Source organism: Myotis brandtii, unplaced genomic scaffold (assembly GCF_000412655.1).
Source record: "Myotis brandtii unplaced genomic scaffold, ASM41265v1 scaffold17, whole genome shotgun sequence".
Taxonomy (NCBI): domain Eukaryota; kingdom Metazoa; phylum Chordata; class Mammalia; order Chiroptera; family Vespertilionidae; genus Myotis; species Myotis brandtii.
Genome location: NW_005356259.1, coordinates 5934648 through 5955615, shown reverse-complemented (window position 1 = coordinate 5955615; position 20968 = coordinate 5934648). Strand labels below are relative to the sequence as shown.

General features: G+C 35.5%; 1 protein-coding gene across 1 annotated transcript in view; it reads left to right on the top strand.

Annotated features, from left to right (window-relative positions):
• Positions 1-217: 217 nt before the first annotated feature.
• Positions 218-20968, top strand: part of GNAT3 (guanine nucleotide binding protein, alpha transducing 3) — a 45356-nt gene continuing 24605 nt past the window's right edge. Inside the window, exons 1-3 of the mRNA XM_005862921.2 lie at positions 218-403; positions 13040-13082; positions 18472-18613. Of these exons, the coding sequence (XP_005862983.1) occupies positions 286-403; positions 13040-13082; positions 18472-18613 (303 nt within the window). The 5' untranslated portion in view covers positions 218-285. The remainder of the gene's footprint in view (positions 404-13039; positions 13083-18471; positions 18614-20968) is intronic.

Genomic DNA, 20968 nt, shown 5'->3' with positions numbered 1-20968 from the left:
ATCTTCAGTATATAGATTTTGACAACTTTTTACATATTCATATGCCATTGGTTAAGGAAGATGGACAGATTTTTAAAGATGAACCAGAAATAGCCATTTAATTTGATCGGGTGACACCCTTAGATCAGGTGACAGCTCAGAAAGCATCTCCTTAGTCAAAGTAGAATCTTTGAGCATGAGGGAATGGTCTGTTGGGTACTTTAGCAGAGAACTGCTCTTGCAACCTACATTCCAACCAGAGTTGTGCTCTACATCTGGAAAAGTTTGAGCAAATAATCTGACGTGATGGGAAGCGGTATTAGTTCAGAGAGTAAGGAGTCAGCCAAAAGGTCAAAAGAACTGGAGAAAAAGCTTCAGGAAGATGCTGAGCGAGATGCAAGAACTGTAAAGTTGTTGCTACTAGGTAACATTTTACTTCCTTTTGCTTTCAGACCCCTGATGTTTTCTTCAATTGTGTTGTGTTTACTTTCCTGAAGTTTAATTTTAAGTGTAATGCCTTATGGGATATTTATTATGAAAATGTGGAAACAAATAGACTTTATGTGCACTTTGTACATATTTACTCATTTTTATTTAGTATTTTATTACATTTTTATTAAGTAGAGAGAAAATATTAGATGACTCAATTTCTCTGTCAATAATACAATTTATTATAATTAAGAGAAAACTCATATACATTTATTATTTTATTGCTTCCTATCATAGCTCAATGTCTGTTTTTTAATACCGGAAACAATCCTTTAATTACAAGATATAAAGGTTTATGTTATTTTCTTTGAACAGAAATACATTGTTTGATAGTCAAGTTAATGTTATTTACTTGTGCTGCTAAAACCAATTAGTCCGAAGTTATTTAAAAAGTAATGACAAGGTACTTAAAATTATATTAATAATATTACTCAGGCTTCTGAACACAAACTGTGATATTGTCTGAAAAATACTCCATTTAAATCCTTTTAGGATACTTATATATTCATTGAGGTAAGAAATTAGGTCTCTTCTGTCTTTCCAGTCCCTCAAAACTCAGCACAATATTTTACCACAGCTATAAATTCAATAAATTTTCAATGAATTGAAAGATAGAAAATAACCTATAAACCACACATTTTTCTAAACATTAAAAGATTCACCTGTAGTGGTCATTGGAAGAGAAATACATTTTTGAAATAAAAATAAAGACCTATAACAGGATACAAAACAAGAGCTTTATTTTAATCATAGTTGTATGTTCCTCCTGCTCCTAGTTATGCACAAAAGGACTTCATTTCAGAATTGTGACATTTCACGCTAAATGTCCTCATACTTTATTAAATTTATTGGAGTGACATTGGTTAATAGGTTTCAAGTATACATTTCGATGATACTTGAATTGTATATTGCATTGTGTGCCCACCACCCAAAGTCAAATCAGCTGCCATCACCATATATCCTTTATCCTTATCCTTTACTACCCTTCTACCCCCTTCCCTCTGGTAACCACCATACTGTGGTCTGTCTATGAGTTCCAGTTTTATATTCCACATCTGAGTGAAAGGATATGGTTTTTAGCTTTTACTGAATGATACACTTTGCTTAGCATAATAGTCTCACTTTTTTAAAAGTGTCCTTTTGCTCCCAGTGGCAAGTGTCTCAGACACCAGCTGTGGGATTCCCAGCACTTGTTCCTCAAAGGAAAGAACATATTCTCTCCCTTCATGCACAGGTGCTGTGGCTGCACACTTGTCCATAGCACTTGCAAGTAACCAACACCAGCTGTGGGATTCCCAGCACTTGTTCCTCAAAGAAAGGACATATTCTCTCCCTTTATGCACAGGTGCTGTGGCTGCACACTTGTCCACAGCACTTGCAAGTAACCACCTACAGCATCGGTTCTCAACCTGTGGGTAACGACCCCTTTGGGGGTCGAACGACCCTTTCACAGGGGTCGCCTAAATATATCCTGCATATCAGATATTTACATTATGATTCATAACAGTAGCAAAATTACAGTTATGAAGTAGCAACGAAAATAATTTTATGGTTGGGGGTCACCACCACATGAGGAACATTAAAGGGTCGCGGCATTAGGAAGGTTGAGAACCACTGACCTAGAGGTTGGTAACCTAAAGGATGTTGGGGCCAGCTCTTATGAAACCAGCAAACATACTTTCTCTAAAACTCCAAAGTATACTAAGAGGCTTTGATCAAGAGTGAAAGTAATATGGACATAGAAAAAGCAAATAAAATGTGAGAGGGAAAGTCAAGCAGTCCTATAAACATCATTAGTGTTGTTGGTTTTTTCCTTCAGGTCTAAAACCTTTACTTCTTTAATTTTCTATGTGTTTATATTGTCAATACCACACTATATTTTTTCAATGCTGGCATCTGAGTTTTATTATTTTAAAACATTATTCCAATTTTCTGGCTCTTATAAACATAAACCTATATGAAGTCTAAAGATTTTTAAGAATCTAGTTTAAATGAGCTTACATTTGCTAAGTTAATGAACATTTTCAAAATTTGCAGAGGGTTGCACTTATTCAAAAATGTATATTTTGGCCCAGTCAGTGTGGGTCAGTGGTTGAGCATGGAATTATGAACCAGGAGATCACAGTTCGATTCCTAGTCAGGGCACACGCCCAGGTTGAGGGCTCGATCCCCAGTAGGGGGGGAGGGGGGATTGTGTGGGAGGCAGCCAATCAGTGATTCTCTCTCATCATTGATGTTTTTCTCCCTCTCCCTTCCTCTCTGAAATCAATAAAAATATTTTTTCGAAAAAAAAAGAATGGCAGATGGCAGCATCTAATAGCTTTCTATAATGTCCCTTTTCCCCAACAGGCAAAAAGCACTTAGGCAAATGTTTTGCACATATTTGGTTGTTTGTTTTAGATTAATTTATCTCTAATAATCAGGATAGTTTAAACATTGACTCACAGGTCTCTCACATACAAGATGTAAACCACTTATGAAGGTATTCCATATGTAGCCAAATGATGATATTTGCTAATGAGATTAAATATCCTGTCTCGCTACAAATGACTCTTGTTAACTATAATTTAATAGAACCTCTTTATATACTAATATCACAGAACATTTTTATATTTACTTTTTCATTCAAACTCTGAACTATTGATTGAAGAACAGTATGTACCTTTTAAAACATATAACAACATGAGCAGTTAACAAAAAGTTTTACACCCCTCCAAACTTCTAAGAGAAAAGGAGGGTAGTGAAACCTTTACTTGTGTAGAGACCCCATGTTCTACATAAAATAAAATATGCTTCCATTTAAGATTTTAGACTTAAATTCAGAACCCATCTTCTATTTAAGCTTTCTCCAAATACTGACTCATAAATATATCAAATAGAATTTGAACCCAGAGAAATAGGATTCAAGATAAAACTGAGGGTGAGACTCATCAAAGTATAATGATATTCATTTTATTTATTAGATACTGAAGCTAACAAAGTAGAAGTCATGGGTTTAATTTCAGCCTCAATGTTTTATATTCAAATAGAATAAATTTGCTATTTAGAACTGTTCCCCTTTTAATATATCTGGACATGTGACTCTCTGACCATTATTTTATATTGCGCTAGAGGCCTGGTGCATGAATTCATGCACAAGTGGGGTTCAGCCAGCCTGCCCCGATGGGGGCTGATTGGGTTGAGCTGGTGGGGGGAGGGGATGCAGGAGGTCAGCCACCCTTGGGGCCACAGGAGGTTGGCTGGCCCCGCCCCCAATGGGGGGGCCAATTGGGGACAGGGATGGTCAGGGGGGCCACAGGTGGTTGGCTGGCTGGCCACGCCCCTTATTGGAGGCAGGGGGCTGATCGGGAGCCAGGCCAGCCAGGGGGAGAGGCCGCCGCAGTTCATGTCATAGTGACCAGTCGTTCTGGTCATTCCAGTAGATCCATCATTCTGGTAGCTTGGCTTTCATATATGTAGATTCTCTCTCATACTTTTCCACATTTTGTGAATTAGATCTTTGATTTAATTATATTTCCTTACAATCAAAGTCAGCTATATTAGCTATGTTCCTCTTAAAATTCTGAAATACTCTGTCCCCTTAATCTTCTACCTTAATTGACATCATAACTTCAATCCTGCATGATCCCTCAAAGGCTCTCCATTTATCATTGTTCTATGACATTATTTCCAATAACTTTCTCCACAGTGATGCTATTTAATACCTTTTCAGCCCTTCCTGCTGATCTAACACCCCTCCCAGGTAAACTTCTAATTCCCTTCATTTCCAAGTGTTGTAGAATAAAATGATAGATCATTTTCAGTTTCCTGGCTGGCAAGTTGCTATTTTCAACTTTACCTGGGCCAATAATTATTTTACTTGTTCCTACTTTTCTGCTAAAATGCTCCATAAGGCAGCTGTGTCTGCATTCCCAGCTTCACTGTCATCCAGAACCTCCTCCTCTCCCACCTCAGCCTAGGTGGTTACCCAGGCACAAGGTAGTGATTCATCATCTATTCCCACCAGTTTTAAGAAAGTAGTAGTATTTCATTTTCATTTAAGGCCAAGGTTTGTCTTTGGACCTCAGTATTTTTCAGTTTGTACTCTTTCTTGGGGACCCCATAATGGGGCTTAACTATCACTTCTGGAAGAATGACTCTAACATCCATTCTTTTGTCCAGTTTCTTGATCCATATTTGCAAATTTCTGTTATTTATCAATGACCTGATTACACTTTGAGAGATCTCAAAAGACTTTTCTGAGGTTATCTTGCTGCCCATTCATCCCCAAAATTTGTTTTTAAGAATTCCCCTATTATATATTTTTTCCATTATCTCAACTCAATATCTCAATCTTCTTTAGCTCCTTTTTTTTCCTGATCCTTTGCCACAAAATTTAGTTTTAGCTCTATCTCTGATAAAATGGTTCTCATATTTCTCTGTTTTTCTCACTGCTTCTGTTATGGCTTTTAATATAAAAGAAATGAAATAGATATTATTATTTTGATTATTTAGAGAAGAAAATGAGAACTCAGGAAGGTAATTTAGTTTCTAAGATCACAAATTAGTTTACAGGAGAACAAAGCCTTTTATTTTTATCTGTGTCAGTTTTAAATTAGTACCTGAATTCTAAGAACTATGAGAACATAGAACATGTCTGCTTTTACTCTCCCCTGAATTCCTGCTTAGCGCAGCATGCTTAGCACAGGGCAGCATGAATGCATGAAAAATACCAGAATCAGAGTGTAAAATATCTCTATAAGTTGTTCATAGTGATGTAAGCATATAATTGGTATCCATCTACCTATTATCCGTTTCTATCTAAAATAGGTCTGTGGGGGGGGGGGGGGCGGAAATCACATAATTCCATATTTTAGTTTCTTCATTTTTTAGCCTAAAGGTATATTAATAAGATAAGAAAGATAACATCTTATTAAAAATACTTCAAACTCAAAGAAGGCTCATGTTATGTTTTGAAAACAGAGTGTGGCAACAGCAGGTTTATAGTTGTGAGCATGCACAACTGTAAATCTGCTTTTGCCCATCCATGCATGATCAGATATTTTTAAAACAAGTATAAAATTGGAAGCATTCATATAAAACTTCACTAGAAAGTAAAGATAATACAGACCCACAATATTCTTTATCACAAGTGAAACATGCTTAGTTTGACTGATAAAGTATCTTACAGTTATGATGCTCATTATTAAGATATCACAGAAATAAGTAGTCAGACATTCTAATCATTATAGAAATATATCTGACACCATAAGCTTACTAATGTGATTCACTGAAAAAAACAACAACCCACAATATTACTTATTAAAATATTTACATTGATTTTAATCATCAGACAGTTGGACACTATATTGAAGTTCATTTGAGCCAAAACTGATGACAATTGCCAGGAAGCAAATGCTAAAAAAAAAAAAAAAAAAAAAAAAAAAAAAAGGCTTTAGCTGGTTTGGCTCAGTGGATAGAGCGTCAGCTCGCAAACCGAAGGATCATGGGTTCGAGTCCTGTCCAGGGCACATACCATGGATGCAGGTCTGAGGTGTGTGCAGAAGGCAACCAATCAATGTAGGTCTGAGGTGTGTGCAGAAGGCAACCAATCAATGTGAGACACATCGATGTTTCTCTATCTCCCCTCCTCCCTTCCATTCTCTCTAAAAAACATCAATGAAAAAATATCCTTGAGTGAGGATTAAAAAAAAAAAAAGATTTCAAATACTGAGAATAAGCTTTGCAGTTTATTTTATGTATTTGAAATTAAGAAGGGAACATAATCAATGTTACATGAAGGTGGGAGAAAGCAAGGTAAGGATTGGATTACAGGATAGTTAACAAGATTATGTACTTTTAGAGGGTGGTTACTTATTTTAAAGGTGTATTAACATAAAATAATGTATAGAAACAATAGACAGGTCTTGCTTAAAGCAAAATAAAACTTTTACTAGAGAAGTTATCTGACTAGGGCATAACAACTCACCATGACCTGCCCAGTTAGGAATTTATTATTAGACTAGATGCCCAGTGCACGAAATTCACGCATGGGACGGGGGTTCTTCAGCCAGGCCTGCACCCTCTCCAATCAGGGACCCCTCAGGCCTAAACCGGCAGTTGGACATCCCTCTCGCAATCCGGGACTGCTGGCTCCCAACCACTCACCTGCCTGCCTGCCTGATTGCCCCTAACTGCCTCTGCCTGACAGCCTGATCACCCCCTAACTGCCCTCCCCTGCTGGCCTGATCACCCCCTAACTGCCCTCCCTTGCCAGCCAGATCGCCCCTAGCTGCCTCTGCCTCGGCCCCCTCCACTGTGGCTTTGTCCTGAAGGTCATCTGGAAGATGTCCGGTATAATTAGCATATTACCCTTTTATTAGTATGGATCATCACCCTGTGAGGTTACTTTGTACAGAATCCCCTTTTCTTCCATAATGAAATATCTTTAAAATAGCGATGGTGGGGGAAGTTATCCCAAGAATGACTGGTTAAAATACTATTAGAACGTTCGTTAATATTACTTACCATGTTATCAAATTGAAGGAGAAAACCCAACATGACTATATCAGGAAATACACATGCACACATACATGTTAATGTGTGGGCACGCACACACACACATGATAAATGTGTTTCATCCATTCTTTTTTTTCCTCTTTTTTTTCTTATTGATTAAGTTATTACATATGTGTCCTTATCTCCCCTTTGTCCCCCCACCCCCCATCCCTGCTTATGCCCTCACCCCCCTGGTGTCTGTGTCCAATGGTTATGCTTATATGCATGCATACAAGTCCTTTGGTTGATCTCTCCCCCTTACCCCCACCCTCCCCTATCTGCCCTCTGGGGTTTGACGGTCTGATCAATTCTTAATAGAAACTCTTATCAAAATAGAAATAGAAGGCAATTTCTCTAATCAGATAAACAACATGTACAAAAACCTTCAGTAACTATCATACTCAGGGGGAAACATTTAGCATTGTTGACTACATACAGCGAGTGAACAAGGACTTAGGATGATTAATGGGAATTACATAGCTTCCTGACGTTGACCTTCTCCTCTTCAATGCTTTTTTCAGGGATTTGGGTGAAGGTGGATAAGGCAGTATTTCACAAGTGAGTAAATGTTTGGAAGAACAGAGTGACATACAAAGTCAAATTTCCAGGTATCCTCAATCAGCAGAAATATTTGGCCCACATGAGCAAAGTGGAATCAAAAGATGTCTTTAATTTGGGTTCAAATTCAATTATACCATGTAGTACGTGGGAGAATTTGTTTGCTAAGAGGTGATGTGAAAAAGAAATTAGAAAAAGTTAACTGCTACAAACTCAATACAAGAGTCTGGTAAACAATGTGATAAAGCTACAAAGAAAAAAATAAAGAAGACACTCTAATCATGGCCCCTATTAAGAAAAGTGTTCTATTTAAATACAGTATCATGAGCAAGGCAAACCCAGGTTCTATCCCTATCCCACTACATCAGAACATCAGTGCTGCTGACAAATCTCCTGATATCCACAGGAAAATTTCAGTACCAGTGTTTCAAAAGGACATTGGAGTGTGTTTCAGAGGGTAAGGGCTATAAAAACCATGTTCTACAAGTAAAAATTAAAGGAATGGAACACTATATTTGAAAATTTTATTAGAAAATGGAGCTTGCTTCAAATATAAGGAAATGTTCAGAGCTCACTACATGTTAAAGTATGTTCTGGGTATTTTATATCTCTAATTTAATCTTCCCAAACCCTAATAGGCAGATATTAATAATCCAGTTTTATAAAAAGGATACTGACTCTCAGATTAAACATAATCAAGACACCTAGTCAATGTCAGAAATGAGTGCAAGCTCATATTTCTTTAATTCAAAAACATGAGTATTTTTCTATTCATTTTTCTACCCTCAGTCTAGAATATCTGAAAGGTTGTCATATGGCAGAGACAGATAATTTTGTCATTGTTCCATGTGAAAGAGAAATAGTGAGTGGAAAAAAATTAAGTTGGTTCAGAAAAGACTACCTTAAGAATCTTAAGTACCAACAGTCTTCAAACAGATGACAGCAGACACTGCATACCAATATGTTTCTGAAAGTACACTGCTTTCATATTGATTTAAAATAATTTATGCAAAAGAACCTGGCTAGAGAACCTGGCTATGCTGATCAACTGAATGCTGTCTCCGTGTCCTTCATTCTTCGCCGACTCCGTCCACACCTTTGGGAACCCCTGGACCTGCTGGGGCTGGACCCCAACAGCAAAGAGTCATTTGAGTCACTGAGGAATGAGGGAAATTTAAGCATATGTCTTAAATGCTGCATAGTTATCTTTCAGTTAGAATAATAAATTTATTTAAACAATTTGAAAAGGATTATCAGCAGACATTTTAACAAAGCTGATAAAGACATGGCAAAGAAATTTATGAAAAAATGTTCACCTTAAAAAATTCTTAGGTAGATGGAATTACAACGAAAGTGAGTTAACAATATATGCATTTCCCGGGGTTACTATTTGAAAGGTTAACAATTGTATGTCCTTGCAGGGTAGCAGAAAAACTGGAATTTTTATATACTGTGGGTTAGAGGGAATGCAAAGGGAATGACCATATTGGCTCACAGTATCGCATATCTTAAATGTAAAACATTAATCCACACAACATTTTGATAAGTAAAACATATGTCTATATAGAGAACTGAATGCAAATATTCCCAGAATATTTATTTATAATACCCCAAACCAGGAAATAACAAAAAACACAGACAGATCAATAGATAAAGTGTTTATTTACAGAACATAGTTAAATAAAAAAAAGTTTATTTAATTCTATTCAGAATTAAATAAACTTTTCACATAAACATTTGTGTTGAATCTCAGAATAACAGTATAGCATGGAGGAAACCAGAATTAGTTAAAGAGTACACATCAAATAGTGCCTATAAAATTATGAACAAAGGGGTCCCGAATTACAGAGGGTGCAGGCCGGGCTAAGGGGTTACCCCCCTGCGCGCCCCCCCCGCCCCCCGCAGGAATTTCATGCACCGGACCTTTATTAATTAATAATAATAATACAGGAATAAACTCTGCCCTGGCCAGTGTCCTCAGCTGCTTGGGTGTCATCCAATTCACTGAAAGGTCTCTGGTTTGATTCCAGGTCAGTGCACATCCCCAAATGGATCCCCAGTAGGGGGCATGAAGGAGGCAGCAGATCTATGTTTATCTCTCTATTCCCCTTGCTTCACTCTCCCTCCCCCAAAAAAGAATAAAAGTATCTAAAATATTTTTAAAAGAATAATCTCTGTGTTTTCTGAACTTAAAACTGTAAGCCCATGAGTGCCCCACCCTGGGTATGATTTACAGGTGGGTTTATTTCACATGTGACAGTTTCACAGCGTTGTCTCTATGTCAGGGCTCACCAAAAAAATAAAATAAAAAAAATAATAATAAAATAATAATTTATGCATTTAAATCATTTTGACTTGACATTAGTAGTACATACTAAAAAGAAAACAACATTATAGCAGTAATATGGGAGTCAGCTGACATAGCTTCTTTGTCTTAAATAGATCTGGGGTTTTGGATGAGTGTCATGGTCTCTACAGGACTCCTTTTCCTTTTTCTCACACCAGAATGATGAGATGTGCATAGATGGCTGATTTTTAAGGTTTCTTCCTACTGTACCATTATGGGATTTTAAAGATCCCCTACAAAATATTTTATGCATGATAAGAATTCAATGTGTTTATATTCGAATTTTTCCTGTTTCAACAAGTTGTATCAAATGAGCAATCAAGCCTTGAATGTATTCAGTGAAGTACAGTTACAGGTATAGATATTATAAAGCTTTAAAATTGTTTTTGGTATTTGCAAATAAAAAATGTGGAATAAAATTCCCAATTTATTCTTACTAAGAATAAAATAATTTATGCATATTAATGTATGAATTAAGTATAAACTTAGATATTTAATTAATTGAAACATTATCTACTTCAAAGAAATACATGCACATTTTGTTAAAAGTCCCTTGGTACACCTTGACCCAGAAAATAATTTTAGTAATGACTACAGTTTGGAAGGAAGAAATTATTTCAGGATGCCCTCAGCCTGTGCAAATATATTGTCTTTATATCTATATTTGGCAGTGTAACATGATCTAATCTTTAAAAAAATGGAAAGTTATTGTGAACTAAGACCTAGAATCATTGAGAATGGGACTCAATAATTTATTTCTGAAATAGTTTTGCAGTAGAGTTTCAAATAATAAATAAAATTTTGGACAAATTGACTTTTCTTCAAGAACTTTATTCTGTTAGTGCTGTAGTTTACTATACTGGACCTTCATCTAGAAGATAGAAGTCACTGCAAAAAATAAGGAATAATTCAAAGAGCTTTTGTAAGGTCTTCAAATGGTAATACTAATGTGTCATATATAGTTTCACACAGAAACTATAAGCTATTTTAAAAATGCTTATTTATTCAGTTTACCTAAATCACATCATGAATGACCAGCTAAGTTATAAAGAATCCTTCTATGATAATAACCACTTAGCCTCCGAAATACTTTTGGAAACTTGCCAGGTGTCATCAGTACGATTACTAATAGGCCATATTTATGAAGTATGAAAGACAAGTCAGAATGTACTTTAATTCTGACACAGTCAAAAAGTCACTTTTACCCCAAGTTATAATAAATTTTTGACCAGTCCATCATACAGAATGAATATAATAAACTTGGTTGTGATTATTTAGAATATTTTGTGTGCTCAAAATGTTTCTTAATTGATAATGTATTAGTCCACAACACATATGCTAGTACAATTCTGGAAAATCATTTTATAATTTTTTTTTTCTTATTCTCAGGATAGAAAATTTGTTTAAATAAAAATGATCTAAATTACTTTCATTTCACTTAGAAATACTAGATATTATAGTATTATTTAAGAAAATGTGTTTAATGGTCAGGAATTAGACATTCTTTCTCAGTCTCTGAGTTTCTTCAAAGTTGAAACATATAATTTTATTAACCAACTGGAGGCCTGGAGCATGAATTCATGCACAGGTGGGGTCCCTCAGCTTGACTAGTGATCGGGACCTATCGGGGCCAGCTGCGGGGAGGGACTGTGGGAGGTTGGCCGGCTGCAGGAGGTTGGCTGTGGGAACGCACTGACCACCAGGGGGCAGCTCCTGCATTGAGCATCTGCCCCCTGGTGGTCAGTGTGTGTCATAGTGACCAGTCATTCCCAATCATGTTAGGGTCAGTTTGCATATTACCCTTTTTATTATATAGGATGCTAGAGGCCTAGTGCACGAAATTCATGCACGGGGGCTTGGGTCCCTCAGCCCAGCCTTCACCCTCTCACAATACGACGGGCCTCTCACAATCCAGGACTGCTGGCTCCCAACCACTCGCCTGCCTGCCTGCCTGATTGCCCCTAACCGCTTCTGCCTGCCAGCCTGCTCACCCCCTAACCACTCCCCTGCCAGCCTGATTGACGCCTAAATGCTCCCCTCCTGGCCCAATTGCCCCTAACTGCCCTCCCTTTCAGGCCTGGTCCCCCCCAACTGCCCTCTTCTGCTGGCCCAGTCACCCCCAACTGACCTCCCTTGCAGCCTTGCCCTCCCCAACTGCCCTCCCCTGCTGGCCATCTTGTGGCAGCCATCTTGTGTCCACATGGGGGTGGCCATCTTGTGTGTTGGAGTGATGGTCAATTTGCATATTACCTCTTTATTATATAGGACTAGAGGCCAGTGCACAAAAATTCGTGCACTCGGGGGGGTTCCCTCAGCCCTGCCTGTGCCCTCTTGCAATCCAGAACCCCTCGGGGGATGTTGGAGAGCCAGTTTTGGCTCGATCCTGCAGGCCAGGCCGAGGGACCCCACTGGTGTACGGTTCATACACCAGGCCTCTAGTATTGTGAATAATTTTAATCATCCTTATATGAATCCTCTTGAGTCCCCTTGCATTTATTCTACTGTTTAAAATACAACTTCTCTGTAGGCCTTTTAATTCATTTACTGTTTCTCTTCTGTTTCCTTTCTTTAAACAGAAGAGAAAGTGCCTGTGTAGCAATGTAAATATGATGATGAAGACAACAGCCCCTTCTTCAATCACAATAGGCTTTCTGGAAATAAAAAGTTATTGCTTAGATTTTTTTGTGTGTTTTTTGTTGTTATTATTTAATCAATAGAATATATGCAGAGACATTCTGGGAGAATGATAGTGATCTAGAAACTATAAAGTTTGGACCATTTCTTTAAGGTACAAAGCCAAGAGATAATCTTTCTAAAGTATGTTCAAATATAATAATAGGATTTTTTTCCTAATGACATGTAATTCTTGCTTTAGAATATACATTCTACCTTGAAACCAAACTATATCTGGATCTATCATCAATATAGGTGGGTTTCATTTCCTTCGGCTATCCTAGAAAGTAGACACCTAATACCTTACAAGACTTAATGGAAAAATTATCCTGCTTTTTACATCGGAGAGCTGTCTGTTAAGGATTTACCCATGAGATAGTGATGTCACAGGTTTTAATATGTATATGAATTTGATGTACATATATCAGTTGATAACACTCCCATCTTTCTTTTCAGGAGCAGGAGAATCTGGAAAAAGTACTATTGTTAAACAAATGAAGTAAGTATATACTATTATAAATGTTTACTATTTAATATCTGTCCATCTATTTGGCCATTTTAAAAATAAATACCTCTGGGAAATGTGATTGATAATCTAAATCTGCGACTTTCAACAGGTGTGCTGTGGCACACTGGTGTGTCACAAGAATTTTAAAAACATGCAACACTTGACTATTTAGTCAAGGGCACTGACCTCTTTTCCCTTAGATTGTCAAATAACAATAAAAAAAATAACAACAGCCAACATAATAGTTATCCAGTGTGAATGCCCTGTATGAACCATAAATATAGAGTTGCATCATATTGGTTACATCACATAATAACATAGCGTCTTGATTGGTTAATTCTTGGTACCAGAAATCATTATATACAAGAATAGGCACCTGATTTTTTATTTTATTTTATTTCTTATTCTTGTTAATCCTCACCCAAGGATATTTAGACATCGATGTGAGAGAAACATAGATTGGTTGTCTCCTGCAGGCGCTCCAACAGGGAATGAGCCTACAACCCAGGTATGTGCCCTTGACCAGGAATCAAACTTTTAACCCTTCAGTGTGCAGGCCGATGTTCTACCACTGAGCCACAGTGGCCAGGGCAGCACGTAATTTTTAAAAAAGTCACTTTGGAGCAAAAAGGGTAGGTTATTATTATTATTTCTTTGTAAATATATAAAAATATATCTATTTTTTGTAAGATTGGCAAAAAATATAACTTTTTCTGGTGTGCTGCAGAATTTTTCTGTGCAAATATTCCTCCTTACTTTAGCACAAAGCATAGGAGATCAGTAATATTATAATTTTCACTTTTCTTTTAAATTTTGCATCTTCACAAGATGAATACCAAAAGCAGTTATACTATAAATATATTAATCTGAGTATAAATAGAACTTTAATATTGTGGTCATAAGCCAGAAAGATTTTTAAATATGTCAGTCAATGATCCATTTGCATTTAGGAGAAAACTATTTTTAGCCTAATTAGTATTTTGCTTACCTGAAAATAAAATGCATATTTAAAGTTATGATTATCGTGGACTTAAATTTATTTTATTTACTTTTTTCTCTTTATAATGAAATTAGAGGCCTGGTGCCAGGGGGCATGGGTCGGGGGGGTGTCCCTCAGCCCGACCTGCACCCTCTCCAATCTGGGACCCCTCGGGGGATGTCTGACTGCTGGTTTAGGCTAACTGCCTCTGCCTGCCAGCTAGATTGCCCCTACCTTGTCCCCTGCCAGCCTGATCGCCCCTAACTGCCTCTGTCTTGGCCCCCAGCCTAAGCCACAGTCTGGCCTCCCTCTGCGGGAGGTGACCTGGTGGATCAGGGGAAGGCGCCACCCCCATTACCCCTTTGCTGCTGCCACTGCTGGCCTGAGCCTGGGCCCTGGTAGCCGCTGAGGCTTTGTCCCGAAGGACATCCACCCTAATTAATATATTACCCTTTTATTAGTATAGATAAGTACACCTGCATTTCTTAATACTGAGATAATGGACACAAAAACTCTATGAATCCAGAATGCGATGCCTAAACAAATAAAATGGCAATTGATAGGTGGAGATAAATATGTGAAATTTCATGGCTCTGTCACTGCTGGAGAATTTTGAAGGACAATTGCTGCTATAGGAGAAGATGATAATCATTTTTAGCACATTTCTAATTAAATGTTCAAGTATTTTGTTCTTCAGCACATATCATGAGGGAATATTTCCAATGAATGATGAAATTGTCTATAATCTAAACCACTGCTTTTTGTTTCTTATTTCTGAGTAATGTGATGTGAGTTCCATATTGGTTCCCATATCAACCAATATTTAAACCCCACTTTTGAATGCTGTCACCTATATCTGTAACTACATTTTTGACCTTTTCTCTTGTCTTTGAAGTTTAGAGTTCCTTTATCCAGATCACTACTCATATTGCTTTCGGGTTCTCAGATCCATCCCTGCACCCAAGTCATCTTGTATTTCTTTATAATATTACCACTATGTTCACCTGTGTTTTTCTTGCAGGTTATAATCATGCTTGAATCCCTCTTATCCTTCTTACTTTTGCACTCTCTATAAAGTAAAGTGCAGTAAGAAAAGATATGACCATTGGGCTATATAAAAATTAAAACTTTTAAATATATTTAACCATAAATAAAATTAAAGAGAAAATAGAAAATTTGAAAAAAATTATAATAAATAATTGAATACCATAATATGTAAAGAGCTATTAATTGTTAAGAAAAACAATTAGCTGCCCAATATATATAAATGTGAAGAGACTATGAACAGACAGTTTATAAGACAAAATTCAAATATCTATTAAATATATATACATATACATTTAGTTTAACCTCACTAATATAAAAAAATAAACAATAATGAGCTGTTTCTCATCTTAGTAAATTAGCAAACAATAATTGCAAAGTAATATTACTTAATAAGAGTGATGTTTTGAGAAATAAATATTTCTTATTACTACTTGTAAACTTGTTACAGCAAGTTTATAGAAATAATTTTGGCAATTATGCACAATAAGTTGATAAAATAATTATTAACCTTTTAGACATATTTTTGAGAATTTTTAATAATACTATAATTTAAATATAAAAAGATATGATTTTTTTTAATATAAATATTAAAATGTATGCACAGAGACATATCCACCTTATTTCAAATATTGAAATACAAGATAGGATAAAATACCCTAAATTAAAATTAAACATAATCAAATAGTTTGTGAAATCATGGGATTATTCACCTTTAAGATTTTGTGTCCATTATAAGTTATATGTATATGAAAAAAATTTAATAAAAGAAAATACTGTTAACTGAAAAACCAAGATATAAAATTGCATAAACAGCTGTAGTTCAGCAATGACAAAATAGATAATGTTTCTCCTGGTTCTGCCCCATCTCTCCCTCCTCAGAGTCTTTTAGGAATAGTCAACATGTTCACCGGCTAAGATCATAGGCTCTAAAATCAGATTGCATTTGCTGCCCAGTTGTACCATAAATGAAATTAAGGCTAGTTAGTCAATGTATCTGACTACTTTTCTTACCTGCAAAATTTAGATGATAATTTTACCTACTTTAAAGAGCTTATTGCAAAAAATGAGGAGAGAAGGCAAATAGAGCACTTAAAACTGTGTGTGGCACATATTGAAAGCTTGATGACTGTGAGCATTATATTTGGTCATACTGATTCTTCTGCCTAGGTTATTCTCTTCCTCTTGATTATCTGGAAATAACTATTTATGCTAGAAAATTCAACTGTTTATCACTGCTTCTACCCTGATCCCTTACTCCCAATAAAATGTATCACTTTTTCTTTTCTAGTGCATTGTACCATGCAGAGGTTGTTGCTACACATAACCACACTGTACAAAAATCAGATATGCTCTCCCTTCCTATAATCCAGTAGTCTCTAATAGAACTTTCCTGGGTGATAGAGAGGTTATATAGCTGTACTCTTCACCATGGTAGCTCCTAGCCCAGCAGTTCTCAACCTGTGGGTCGTGACCCCTTTGGGGGTCGAACGACCCTTTCACAGGGGTCGCCTAAGACCATCGGAAAACATATATAATTACATATTGTTTTTGTGATTAATCACTATGCTTTAATTATGTTCAATTTGTAACCATGAAAATACATCCTGCATATCAGACATTTACATTACCATTCATAACAGTAGCAAAGTTACAGTTATGAAGTAGCAGCGAAAATAATTTTATGGTTGGGGGTCACCACAACATGAGAAACTGTATTAAAGGGTCGCAGCATTAGGAAGGTTGAGAACCACTGTCCTAGCCACATGTAGGTATTAAGTATTTCATTGGGGCTGGTGTGATTGAGGAATTAATTTTTAATATCTTTTAATTTGAATTAATGTGTCCAGTGACTAGTCTATTTTTGGGGGGATGGGGGGAAAGAAGGACTTGTTTAATTTATTCATTTTCTTCAGTGCATAATGTAATATGTTACCGAAAATGCCCAGTAAAAGCTTATTAATTTGAACAGAGCTAGGAATTAACTTGCAGGTAGAGAGCTCTATTTCACAGAAATACATTTGTGCAGCTCCAAAACAAGTTACTTCAAGTCCCACTGCAGCTGGATTTTTTAAAGTCTATTTTTGTCATTTGCTTTGTGATAGATGTTTCCTTTTTCAATGGTGAAAGGAAAGGGATCAGTACTTGTGCCAGGAAGAAAATCTAAATGACCCCTATTTGTAATTGGCATTCTGATTTAATAATTAAAATAATTTTCCAATTTTAATTTTTGACTAAGAATTGGAATTTCTTTAATAAACTTATTCCTAATATATCCACAAAAATATTTTACTGCATTTTCTATAGCCTTTAATTGACTACTTAATTTACTCTAATTGTTTAATATGTCAAAATAAACATGGCCATATTTACATTACAAATACAGCAATTATTGGCAATAAGATATTAAAAGTAGAAGAGATATAGGTACTGTCTCTACCCCTTTCACTGCAGAATCCATTTAAAGATTTTAATATCTTGGGAGATCCCCCCCCCCCCCCCAACCCCCATGCTAAAGTCTCTAAATGGATACAACACAAATCTTTAATAACATGACATCCAGAATAATGCCTAAAAAGCATTTCCAAAACAATGAGAGAGAAAAACTAGCTAAAAGAAATAAGAACACATTATGCAATAAAGCAATAAAGTAATTAGCATATGCAAAGATTTTAGCTTTTAATAGGTAAATCTATTTTAATCTATTTCTAAAAATATTGTAATATTTTTGAGTTCTAATTGAATGAGTGGAAGGAAAAGAAGAGTTCAGCCAAATTAAATGTCTCAGCATTTCAGCCTTGAGTACTCAGTGGCACGCATGTAGTGTGACAGGAATTTAACAGCCAGGAATTACCTACATTTAAAAAAGATGCCTTTGTTACTGCTCTAAATAGAAAGCACACACTCCTATTTTTTAGAGTGTCTTAAGTGAGAGGAAAAGACTTGAATTTCATACTAACTTACTTCTTTTCCTCTTGATATCATGTGTAAACACTACTTACACAACTTTGTCCTGGGAATCTGGGCGTTTTTTCTCTTGAAAAGAAATAAGCTTTCTAAATAAAATGTTCATGATTTTCCCATTTTTAATAGCGCTTTATCTAGAGCAAATCCTAAGTTGTCTTTATATTTAGCATTAGGAAATCAGAAATAAAATATTGTACTAAACTCAAATGATAATAAAAATCCAAAAACCAAAAAAATATTGTTCAGATTTAGCATATATGTATGGACAAAATTCTTCCTTTTTCAACAAATATATACTTTAATTTTATTCAAGCAAATTATTATTGTGTTTTAGTATTTTTAAAAAATCAATTGTTTGGCTCATGAAAGCTTTTCATGTTTAAATTATAGGATCATCCATAAGAACGGTTACAGTGAGCAAGAATGCATGGAATTCAAAGCAGTAATTTACAGTAATACATTGCAATCTATCCTAGCTATTGTGAAAGCCATGACCACCCTCGGGATTGACTATGAAAATGCCAGAAGTGCAGTAAGTATGCTAATAATCACAGTTTTATGTCCTACAATGGAGCATGAGTGATAAAACAGTAGGACTTAATAAGCTTATAGTACTAATCTATACCAAAAATTTAAGAATATGAAATATGAATTTTGGAAACATTAATTCTGTTTAATGTAAGATTTCCAATTTTCTTTTGAATGAAATTTTTCTTTTATAACCTTATTCAACATTAGCTATTCCTAGAAGTAAAACTTGATACCCAATAATATACTATATTAGAGAAAAATACTGTTTATATTTGCTAAATACAAAAGAGTTTATTCCATAAAATCAAATGTCAAGATCTTTACCTTTATTTTCTTAGTTTCATTGTGAGTCATTTCATGGAGACTTTATTTTTAAGAAAAACACTGCAGTTATTATTGTTCAGTGATCATTACAAAGACTCCGTGGCATGGAACCAATTATTTAATAATGTTATGTTTAAAAATAATTCAAAATTATGTGATTAAAATGTTTCTATAGTAAATATACTCAAGTAGTCATAGTTTTGTTATTAAGATAGCAACTAAGTAGTTTCATTTTTCTTCTATTTTCTATTTTGTAATGTAATTATTTTATGTTAAAATACATTTAAAATCAACTTGTTTTAAAACAGTTTATGTGCAAGCAAATAAAACCATTTTAGTTGACAAACAAAGCGTGTAGTATTATCCAAAGAACAATAGTTAGCCACACCCAAAAAAGGGAGTAACTGTGTACAATTCTTAGGAAGAACTCACCCATTTCCCTATCCCCTCCGGGAGCAGCTGGTTGCATCCGATGACAATTGAATTGTTCCCAAAGTAATTCTTAGATACCTTGATATATGAAAATAAAAACAGAGAAGAACAGTATAGTAAGTACAAGGGAAAAAGTGACATTTATACTTTTTTCTTCCCCATTTTACCAGTAGTTTAAACCATCTAAATGACCATTGGAAATGATTAGGATGAAAAGAAAAATATCTCATGCTAGTACTTTTTTTCTTATTTTTCTTAAAGCATAGTTGACATACAATATTACATGGGTTTCAGGTATACAGCATAATTATTCAATGTTTATGCACCTTATGAAGTGATCACCACATTTATCTAGTAACTATCTGTCACTGTACAAAGTTAATTTGATGCTATAGATGATATTCCCTATGCTGTACATTACATCACGGTGATTGATTGATTTTGTAACTGGAAGTTTGTACCTCTTATTCCCCTTCACCCTAGTTACTCCTCCCCACAGGTAGTGAAATCATAACCTATTTGTCTTTCTCTGACTTATTTTACTCTAAGTCCATCCATACTGTTACAAATGGTAAGGTTTCATTTTTTATGACTAACATTCCATTGTACATATGTGTGTAGATGTATATGTTTTATATATGTGTGTGTGCATAAAAAAACAACTGTTTTATTCATTTTTCTATTTATGGACACTCATGTTGCTTCCATATCTTGGCTATTGTGAATAATGCTGCAATGAACATAAGGATGCTTATATCTTTCCGAATTAGTGTTTTTGTTTTCTTCTTGATAGCTACCCAGTAGTGAACTTACTGAATCACATAGTAGTTGAATAATGCTGCAATGAACATAAGGATGCATATATCTTTCCAAATTAGTGTTTTTGTTACCCAGTAGTGAACTTGCTGAACCACATAGTAGTTCTATTTTTTGGTTTTCTGAGGAAGCTCATGCTACTAATTATAAAGAATACAATAAATTCCATCTAGCTCTGCCTCTTCCTGACAAAGAGCATGGAAATGTCCTTGGGGCAAATCCTTTGTAAAGCAGAGTCAGGAGTTCTGCTAGGCGCTCCTTCCTTTTCAGCTTAACCCAGAACTCGGCTCCAGTAAGTCACCTACTTTTCTAGATTACAGTTTTTCTCCTTCATGTAAAAGGGAAACTTGCAAGAACTGAACTCCAAACATCCTTACTGTTTTTATCATCCTAAGATGTAGTTATCATGTTGTTATTCAAGGGTAGTTTAGTTTTCACTCTGTCTGTGTTTTCCTACAAACCTAGGATGTTGAACTGACCCTTAAAAGACAACTTAAACTAACCCTTTTACTTAAAGTTGTGAAAAAATAAGGGTCACAAAATAAGGGATTGGCCTCCCTTCAATTGCTAGAGTTTAGAGCAAAACCCACTTCTCCTGGCTTCTATTAGATTACTTCTTCCTATGCAAGGTATTTTGTAAAAATACTTGTAATAATTATTTTCTTTCTTCTAAGCAGTAATAATTCCTGAAATAGGTGTTCTTTCTGCATTAATTTGAAAATAATTTACTGTTTTAATTTGCATGTGTAATATTCCATATAGTTGCATCACTGAAATTGGAAAT